This window comes from Saimiri boliviensis, chromosome 21 (assembly GCF_048565385.1).
Source record: "Saimiri boliviensis isolate mSaiBol1 chromosome 21, mSaiBol1.pri, whole genome shotgun sequence".
Taxonomy (NCBI): Eukaryota; Metazoa; Chordata; class Mammalia; order Primates; family Cebidae; genus Saimiri; species Saimiri boliviensis.
Window position 1 is genome coordinate 23958001 of NC_133469.1, and position 10563 is coordinate 23968563.

Consider the following 10563-nt stretch of genomic DNA (forward strand, 5'->3'; position numbering starts at 1 on the left):
AGACGGAGTTTCGCTCTTGTTACCCAGGCTAGAGTGCAATGGCGTTATCTTGGCTCACCGCAACCTCCGCCTCCTGGGTTCAGGCAATTCTCCTGCCTCAGCCTCCTGAGTAGCTGGGATTACAGGCACGCGCCACCATGCCCAGCTAATTTTTGTATTTTTAGTAGAGACGGGGTTTCACCATGTTGACCAGGATGGTCTCGATCTCTTGACCTCGTGATCCACCCGCCTTGGCCTCCCAAAGTGCTGAGATTACAGGTGTGAGCCACCGCGCCCGACCTATAACATAGGTTTTTAATATTTAATCCATCTATTTGCTGGAGAACTTTATGTACTGTATAGCATTGTTTTGTTTCAGCTTGAAGGATTCCATTTAACACTTTTTGTGGAGCTGGTCTAGTAGCAATGAACTTCTTTTGTTTATCTGGAAATGTCTCAATTTCTCCCTCATTTTTGAAGTATAGTTTTACTGAATATAGTATTCTCAGTTGTCAGGATTTTTTTCTTTCTGTCCTTCCTTTTTTTTTTTTTCTTTTCTTTTTGGAGACACTCTGAGTCTGCCACCCAGGCCAGAGTACATTGGCACAATCTCAGCTCACTTTATCCTCCACCTCCCAGGCTTAAGCTATCTTCCCACTTTAGCCTCCTGAGTCTGAGTGGCTGGGACCACAGATGTGGGCCACCATGCCTGGCTAATTGTGTGTGTGTGTGTGTGTGTGTGTGTGTGTGTGTGTGTGTGTGTGTATTTTTGGTAGAGGTGGGATTTTGCTATGTTGCCCAGGCTGGTCTCAAACTCTGAGCTCAAGCAATATACCCACCTCACCCTCCCAAAGTGTTGGGATTACAAGCATAAGCCAGTGCACCTGGGCTCTTTCTTTTCGTTAAACATATCATCCTACTGACTATGCTGATAATCTTACTGAGTATCCTATTTACACGAGTCACTTATTCTCTTTTTTTTTTTTTTTTTTACATTTTAGTGCACCCATCACCTGAGCAGTGTACACTGTAGCCAATGGATAGTCGTTTATCCCTCACCTCCTCCACCCTTCCCCCTGAGTCCCCAAAGTCCATTATATCATTGTTATGCCTTTGCATCCTCATAGGTTAGCTCCTACTTATAAATGCAAGATCATATAATGTTTGGTTTTCTATTCCTGAGTTGCTTCACTTAGAATAATGGTCTCCAACTCCATCCAGGTTGCTGGGAATGCCATTATTTCATTCCAAGACTGAGTAGTATTCCATGGTGTATATATATACATTTTCTTTATCCACTCATTGGTTGATGGGCATTTAGACTGGTTCTGTATTTTTGCAGTTGCAAATTGTGCTGCTGTAAACATGTGTACAAGTGTATTGTTCATATAATGACTTCTTTTCCTCTGGGTAAATACACAGTAGTGGGATTGCTGGATCAAATGAATTGGTAGTGCTATTTTTAGTTCTTTAAGGAATCTCCATCCAGACACAGTGGCTCATGCCTGTAATCCCAGCATGTTGGGAGGCTGAGGCAGGCAGATCACCTGAGGTCAGGAGTTTGGGATCAGCCCAGCCAACATGGTGAAACCCCATCTTTGCTAAAAATACAAAAAATTAGCCAAGTGTGGTAGTACATTCCTATAGTCCCAGCTACTCAGGAGGCTGAGGCAGGAGAATCACTTGAACCCAGGAGGCAGAGGTTGCAGTGAGCCGAGATCACATCACTGCATTCCAGCCTGTGTGACAGAGTGAGACTCCGTCTCCAAAAGGAGTCTCCATACTGTTTTCCATAGTGATTGTACTAGTTTACATTCCCACGAGCAGTGTAAAAGTGTTCCTTTTCATCACCTCCATGCTAATACTGTTATTTTTTTTATTTTTTAGTTATGGCCATTCTTGCAAGAGTAAAGTGGTATGTCATTATGGTTTTGATTTGCATTTCCCTGATAGTTAGTGATGTTGAGCATTTTTTCATATATTTGTTGGCCATTTGTATATCTTCTTTTGAGAATTGTCTATTCATGTTCTTTGCCCACTTTTTGATGGCGTTGTTTTTCTCTTGCTGATTTGTTTGAGTTCTCGTAGATTCTGGATGTTAGTCCTTTGTCAGATGCATAGTTTGCAAATGTTTTCTCCCACTCTCTGGGTTGTCTGTTTACTCTGCTGATTATTTATTTTACGTGCAGTAGCTTTTTAGTTTAATTAGGTGCCATGTGTTTATCTTTGTTTTTGTTTTTGTTTTTTTTTGAGACGGAGTTTCGCTCTTGTTGCCCAGGCTGGAGTGCAATGGCGCGATCTCGGCTCACCGCAACCTCCGCCTCCTGGGTTCAGGCAATTCTCCTGCCTCAGCCTCCTGAGTAGCTGGGATTACAGGCACGCACCACCATGCCCAGCTAATTTTTTGTATTTTTAGTAGAGACGGGGTTTCACCATGTTGACCAGGATGGTCTCGATCTCTTGACCTCGTGATCCACCCGTCTCAGCCTCCCAAAGTGCTGGGATTACAGGCTTGAGCTACCGCGCCCGGCCCTATCTTTGTTTTTATTGCATTTGCTTTTGGGTTCTTGATCATGAACTATTTGCCTAAGCCAATGTCTAGAAGACTTTTTCCTATGTTATCTTCTAGAATTGTTGTGGTTTCAGGTGTAGATTTAAGTCTTTGATCCATCTTGAGTTGATTTTGAGTTGATTTTTGTATAAGGTGAGAGATAAGGATCCAGCTTCATTCTTCTATATGTGGCTTGCCAATTATCCCAGCACCATTTGTTGAATAGGTTGTTTGTTCCCCTGGAGTGGGAAATATGTCAAGGTAATAAAAGTCATCTGTGACAAACCCACAGTTGACTTTATATTGAACAGGGAAAAGATAAAGATATATTTTTGTTTGCTTTGTTGAAGATCTTTTGGCTGTTATTTGGTTTTATTTCTGGGTTTTCTATTCTGTTTCATTGGTGTGTGTGCCTATTTTTATACCAGTACCATGCTGTTTTGGTGGTAACCGTATCCTTGTAGTATAGTTTGATGGTGGGTAATGTGATACTTCCAGCCTAATCTTGCTTTGGTAACGTGGGCTCTTTTTTGGTTCCACACAATTTTTTTTTCTTTTTTTTTTGAGACAGGGTCTCACTCTGTCACCCAGGTTGGAATGCAATATGGCACAATCTCAGCTCATTGCAACTTCTGCCTCCAAGGCTCAAGTGATCTTGCACCTCAGTCCCCCAAGTAACTGGGACTACAGCACACACCATTGCATCCAGCTAATTGTTGTGTTTTGCAGAGACAGGGTTTTGCCACGTTGCCCAGGCTGGTCTGGAACTCCTGGGCTCAAGTGATCTGCCCACCTTAGCCTCCCAAAGTGCTGGGATTATAGGCATTAGCCACCACACCCTGCCGTTGTTCCATGTGAATTCTAGGGTTGTTTCTTCTCGTTCTGTGAAGAATAATCATGGTATTTTGATGGGAATTACATTGAATCTCTATATTGCTTTTGGCAGTATGGTCATTTTTTATTCTACCCATCTATGAGCATGGGATGTGTTTCCATTTGTTTGCGTTGTCTGTGGTTTCTTTCAGCAAACTGATTTTCAGTTTTTCTTGCAGAGATCTTTCACATCCTTGGTTAGGTATATTCTTAAGTATTTTATTTATTTGCAGCTGTTGTAATAAAGGGTTCTTGATTTGATTCTCAGCTTGGTCGTCGTTGTACAGCAGTGTTACTGATTTGTATACGTTGATTTTATACCTTGAAGCGTTACTGAATTCATTTAGTAGATCTAAGAGCTTTTTGGATGAATCTTTAGGGTTTTCTAGGTATATGTTCATATCACTGGCAAACAGCGATATTTTGACTTTACATACTTTACTCTTTACATATTTGGATGCCCTTTCTTTCTTCTCAGCGGGAATGCTTTTATCTTTTCCCTGTTCAGTATAAAGTCAACTGTGGGTTTGTCACAGATGGCTTTTGTTACCGTGAGGTATTTCCCTTCTATGATGATTTTGCTGAGGGTTTTAATCAAAGGCATACTAGATTTTGTTAGATGCTTTTTCTGCATCTATTGAAATGATAGTATAATTTTTGTTTTTAATTCTGTTTATGTGATTTATGTCATTTATAGACTTGCTTATGTTAAGCCTTTCCTGCATCCCTGGTATGAAATCCACTTGATGATGGTGCATTATCTTTTTGATACACCGTTGAATTTGGTTAGCTAGTATTTTCTTGAGAATTTTTGCATCTACGTTCACCAGGGATATTGGTCTGTAGATTTCTTTTTTTGTTATGTCCTTTTCTGGTTTTGGTATTAGGGTGATAGTGGCTTCATAGAGTGATTTAAGGAGATTCCCTCTTTCTGTATCTTTTGTAATAGCTTCAGTAAGATTGGTACCAATTCGTCTTTGAATGTTCAATAGAATTCACCTGTGAAACCATCTGGTCCTGGACTTTTTTTTATTGTTGACAATTTTTAAATTACTGTTTCAGTCTTGCTACTTGTATTGGTCTACTCAAAGTTTCTGTTTTTTCCTGATTTAATCTAGGAGGGTTATATATTTCCAGGAATTTATCCATTTCCTCTGGATTTTCTAGTTTGTGTGCATAAAGGTGTTTATTGTAGTATTGAATGATCTTTTCTATTTCTGTGGTATCCATTGTAGTATCTTTCATTTTGTTTCTAATTTAGCTTAATTTGACTTTTTTTTTTTTTTTTTTTTTTTTTTTTTAATGAGACGGGCTTTCGCTCTTGTTACCCAGGCTGGAGTGCAATGGCGCGATCTCGGCTCACCACAACCTCCGCCTCCTGGACTCAGGCAATTCTCCTGCCTCAGCCTCCTAAGTAGCTGGGATTACAGGCATGCGCCACCACGCCCAGCTAGTTTTTTGTATTTTTAGTAGAGACGGGGTTTCACCATGTTGACCAGGATGGTCTTGATCTCTCGACCTCGTGATCCACCCGCCTCAGCCTCCCAAAGTGCTGGGATTACAGGCTTGAGCCACCGCGCCTGGCTTTTTTTTTTTTTTTTTTTAAGAAGAAGTCTCACTCTGTCACCGAGGCTGGAGTACAGTGGTGCATCTCAGCTCACTGCAACTTCTGCCTCCTAGGTTCAAGTGATTCTCAGGCCTCAACCTCCCAAGTAGCCGGGTCTACATGTGCGTGTCACCACACCAGCTAATTTTTTGGTATTTTTAGTAGAGACAGGGTTTCAGCACATTGGCCAGGCTTGTCTTGAACTCCTGACCTCAAGTGATCCTCCCGCCTTGGCCTCCAGAAGTGCTGGGATTACAGGTATGAGCCATCATGCTTGGCCCCTTTCAGACTTTTTGATGTAAGTATTTAATGCTGTAAACTTTCCTCTTGGCACCTCTTTTGCTCTGTCCCAGAGGTTTTGATAAGCTGTGTCATTATTATCATTCCATCTTTAATTTCCATCTTGATTTCATTGTTTACCCAAAGATCATTCAGGAGTAGATTATTTAACTTCCATGTATTTGTATAGTTTTAAGGGTTCCTGTTGGAGTTAGTTTCCAATTTTATTCTACTGTGGTCTAACAGGATACTTGATATAATTTCGATTTATATCAAGTTTATTGAGCCTTGTTTTGTGGCCTATCATATGAACTCTCTTGGAGAATGAAAAGAGAGCCTGACCAACATGGCAAAACCCCATCTCTATTAGAAATACAAAAATTAGCCGGGTGTGGTGGTACATGCCTGTAATCCCAGCTACTCAGGAGGCTAAGACACAAGAATCACTTGAACCTGAGAAGTGGAGGTTGCAGTGAGCCGAGATCATGCCACTGCACTCTAGCCTGGGCAACAGAGTGAGACCTTGTCTTAAAAAAAAAAAAAAAAGAAGTTAAAAAGTTCTACCTTTTTAAGCCAAATAATGAAAATGTAGTGTGTAATTATAATATATGTAGAAGTGAAGTGGCACGACAGCAGTATCACAGAGACCAGGAGTGGGGATATGAAAGTGTATCATTAAAAGACTTTTGGCCGAGTATGGTGGCTCACCCCTGTAATCCCACACTTTGGGAAGCCAAGGCAGGTGGATTGCCTGAGCTTAGGAGTTTGAGACCAGCCTGGGCAACACGGTGAAACCCTGTCTTTACTGAAATACAAAAGAAAAAAAAAATTAGCAGGATGTGGTGGCCTACACCTGTGGTCCCAGCTACTTGGGAGGCTGAGGAAGGAGAATTGCTTGAGCCTGGGAGGTGGAGATTGTAGTGAACCAATATCGCGCCACTGCACTCCAGTCTGAACAACAGAGCGAGACTCAGTCTCCACAAATAAATAAATTCATTAAATAAACATTTACACATTATACAAAGTGATAACATAATACTTGAAAACAAACTATGATAAGTAAAGACATATACTATATGTTATATGCCCTAGAGCAACCACCAAGACCAAAAAACAAAACTCATACACATACAAATCCCAAAACAGTAAAAAGAATTATAGTTTAAAAAAAAACAAATGAACAAAATGGAATGATAGAAATAATAAATTCATTCAAAAGGCAAAAAAACAGACATGTAGTCAGGATGATAGAGTTAAACCATGATATGTCATTAATCCTTAAATATAAGTCTAAATTAAAAGGCATAGATTGTCAGATAAGATTTAAAAACAACCAGCTGTATGCTGCTTATGAGAAACCCAGATTACATATAATAACATAATAGCTTAAAAGTAAAAGGACAGCCAGGCACAGTGGCTCCTGTAATTCTAGCACTTTGGGAGGCCAAGGCAGGTGGATCACCTGAAGTCAGGCCTGGCTAATTTTTTTTTTTTTCTTTTGAGACAGTTTTGCTCTTGTTGCCCAGGCTGGAGTGCAGTGCCACAATCTCAGCTCACCTCAACCTCTGCCTCATGGGTTCAAATGATTCTCTTGCCTCAGCCTCACTAGTAGCTGGGATTATAGACATGCGCCATGACGCCTGGCTGATTTGGGATTTTTAGTAGAGATGGGGTTTTGCCATGTTGGCCAGACTGGTCTCAAACTCCTGACCTCAAGAGATCCACCCACGTCAGCCTCCCAAAGTGCTGAGCCACTGCGCCTGGCCTAATTTTTGTATTTTTAGTAGAGATAAGATTCCAACATGTTAGCCAAGCTGGTCTCAAACTCCTGACCTCAAGCAGTCTGCCTGCCTCAGCCTCCCAAAGTGCTGGGATACATGAATGAGCCACCGTGCCTGGCTGACATAAGACTTTAAAATAAATATCTTTAAAAATGCTCAAGGAGAATACAGACAACTAAACAAAATCAGGAAAAATATATATGAACAAAATGCAAAATGAGAGTATCAACAAGGAGATGGAAATTCCAAAAATAGAGCTAAACAGAAATCTGGATATTAAAAATACAACAACTGAATTGAAAAGTTTGCTAGAAGGGTTCAACAGCAGACTCGAGCAGCCAAAAGGAAGAATCAGCAGACTTGAAAACAGATCATATAAAAGTATCGAGTATGAGGAAGAAAAAGAAAATAGAATGAAGAAAAGCAAACAGAGCCTAAGGGACTTAGCAGACACCATCCAAGTTTACCTATGTATCCATAATCGAAGTTCTGGAAGTGTAAGAGAGATAAAGGCGTAGAAAGTTTATTCGAAGAAATGCTGGCTGAAATTTTCCAAATTTGAGGAAAGACATGGATCTGCGAATACAAAGCCTCAATGAACTCTAAGTAGGAAAATCCCAAAAGAACCTGCACTGACTCCCACAGTCAAATTGTGGGAGAGGAAAGACAAAGAGAAAATCTTATCCTTGGAAGTTTCTTAGATGTTAGTTTTAAAATAGTATACCTCACGTTTTCTTTGTGGTAATTAACTCTTTCTATTTCTTTTTGAGATAGTTTTGATAAATTACATTTTTCTAGGAATTTCTCCATTTTCTCTAAATTTTCAAAGTTCTTAGCATAAAGTTGATAGTAATCATATCTTTTTCTTCTATATCTGTAGTTACGTCTTTTTTATTTATTTTATTATTTTATTTTCTTTTCAACCCCACCACCCACCTCTTTTTTATTTATAGTATTATTTCTTTAAGCTCTATCTCTCTTTCTTAATTAATCTTGCTAGAGATTTGTCCTTTAGTCTTTTCAAGAAATGACTTTTGCCAGGCACAGTGGGTCACACTTTTAATCACAGCACTTGGGGAGAACAAGGCAGGAGGATTGCTTGAGCTCAGGAGTTTGAGACCAGCCTGACCAACATGGTGAAAGCCTGTCTCTACTAAAAATATAAAAACTAACCAGGCATGGTGTCACACACCTATAGTCCCAACTACTCAGGTAGCTGAGGAAGGAGGATCCCTTGAGCCTGGGAGGTTGAGGCTGCAGTGAGGTATGATTGCACTACTACACTCCAGCCTGGACACCAGAGCTAGACCCTGTCTCAAAAAAAAAAAAAAAAAAGATTGTTTTTATAAATCTTCTACCATAAATCTTTGTTTTTCAATTTTTATTATCATCTCCTTAAAAAAAATTTTTTTTCTGATGATACCCTTTTTTTCTTTTTTCCCTTTTCCCTGATGCCTTTAGGTTGGAGTCTTGGTTTCTCATTCTTTCATGCTCTTTAATATAGTATAAGCTGTTGTTTCCAACAGCAGCTGTTTGCTCAGTCTCATCAGTTTTGGAGTATTTTGTGTTTTTATTACCATTCTCTTGTAAGTCATTTTTAGTTTCACTTAATTAGAATTAATTTCCCCTTTGACCCATGAGTTTTACTCAATTATTTTAGTCAGAAAACATGATCTGTTTTAGGAGTTGGCAAACTTTTTCTGTAAAGGACCAGATAGTAAACATTTCAGGTTTTGCAAATCCATACAATCTCTATTGTGACTGTGGCACTCTGGTATCAGAGCCTCCCTGTTCAGCATGGGCTGTTCCTCCATCAGACTTGGTCATCACAGTACCCATTCTCCTGCTTATCCCATCTCTAGCATTCTGTGTTACTCAAACCTATATTTACATTTGTTCTTTGTTGTCACTTCTAGTCTTGTTGCAAGTGTGTCTGTCACTGTTAATTCAAGATCTTAGGCCTTCTCTTCCAGTGTTAAGGTTGTCTGGCTGCTAGTTTTCCCTTTGGACCAGCCGTATTGCTCAGGAGTCCGCTCTTTTGGTCTGTTCAGCGGAGACCCCCACCAGGCAATGCTTGTTTCAGACTGTGGTGCCATTGTGCCCTGATGTGGAGGATGTTTGGGCAACTAAATGTAATTTGGACAATGTCCAAACATACACCACATCAGGGATACTGGCACCTCATTTATCTTGGCCACTGGGCCTCAGGTGCATCCTTACCCTGGGGCTTTACCCAAAATCCCAGGCAAATATCAGCATGAGGGAACAGCCCCTCCTGAATGGCCAGCCACCTGACCCTCAGTCTTGATGTTCTACTCTCATCCTGCCCTGGATGCTCAGGCCACTTCCCAGTCACTATAAGATCAGCAGTGACTGTGCCCACAGATGGAGGAGCAGACCCTGCACTGGCCTCATCCTCCTTTATCCCCATACTTTGTTGCTTCCACTCTACCTGCCACTTCATCCTGGCATTTGCCCCACAGCTCTCTCACAGTTTCTCATCTGCAGAGGAATTGGTTCTTTCTCTCTTCTGTGGGCAGACACAAGGTTCTCTGCTAGGCCAGGAATGTCCCCACAATCTAGGTGTCCTCACTGACAGTTGCACTCAGCTGTCACTCTGTGTCCACAGGGTCTGCGGAAGAGGGAGCTGCTGAAGGAGCTGCTGCCAGTCATCGGGCAGAACCTCCGATTCCAGCGCCTCTTCACCGAGTGTCAGGAACAGCTCGACATCCTGAGGGACAAGTAGACTGCCCCGGCCTGCCCTGGCTGCAGCACGGGCAGGGCCACACTCTTGTCGCTGATGACACACAGGGCCTCCTCTCACCTGGCCAGGCTGCAGGGGAAGAAGACACTGGCAGGAGATGTGCTGTTCTGTACCAGCGCCAGCCCAGCTCTCTGGGCAGATGTGCCCTGTGTCCTGGGCCTGACGTTGCCTCTGGAGGGGGAAGCTCGTCCCTCCCTCCAGGCCCTCTATGCGGAGCTGGGGCTGGAGCTCTGCCCAGGTGCCCTGGGGCCAGCAAGGCATTCCCAGGCCTGCTGTCTCCAGCACGGCCCCAAGGTGGACACTAGCCCCTGCTGCTGCAGGCGCTGTGCTGCTTCAGCAGTGATGATTGAGCCATTTGTGAGAGAGAATCGGAAAGCGTTAGGTATTACGCAGTCAGCAGACTGACCTGAGACCTATGTAAAAGGAAAGTTGTTCCAACACACGGACTATTTTTGTACTCGAATTTGCTAACTTGTAATATGGAATTTCCTTTGGCCGATAATCAGGATTTCCCTATAAGTCACTTGGACATTGGTCACTTGTAGGAAATTTAAACTCTAATTATGACAGCTACACTGAAAAGTAATTGTACTGAAATTAACTTGTCTATCTTCATTTGGTTTTAATTTTTAAATGTTTGTAAAAAGAGACTGTTTTGGGGGAATGGGGCAAAGGGGTGGGCAATTTCTTTTGTAAGTGTAAAATAAATGAACACACATTGGATACCAAA

General features: G+C 41.6%; 1 protein-coding gene across 8 annotated transcripts in view; it reads left to right on the forward strand.

Annotated features, from left to right (window-relative positions):
* Positions 1–10563, forward strand: part of HIRA (histone cell cycle regulator) — a 104350-nt gene extending 93787 nt beyond the window's left edge. For all 8 annotated transcript variants that reach the window (XM_010330500.3, XM_039462433.2, XM_074391200.1 and 5 more), the window contains one exon: positions 9699–10563. In XM_010330500.3, coding sequence (XP_010328802.1) covers positions 9699–10138 — 440 coding nt within the window. In that variant the 3' untranslated portion in view covers positions 10139–10563. The remainder of the gene's footprint in view (positions 1–9698) is intronic.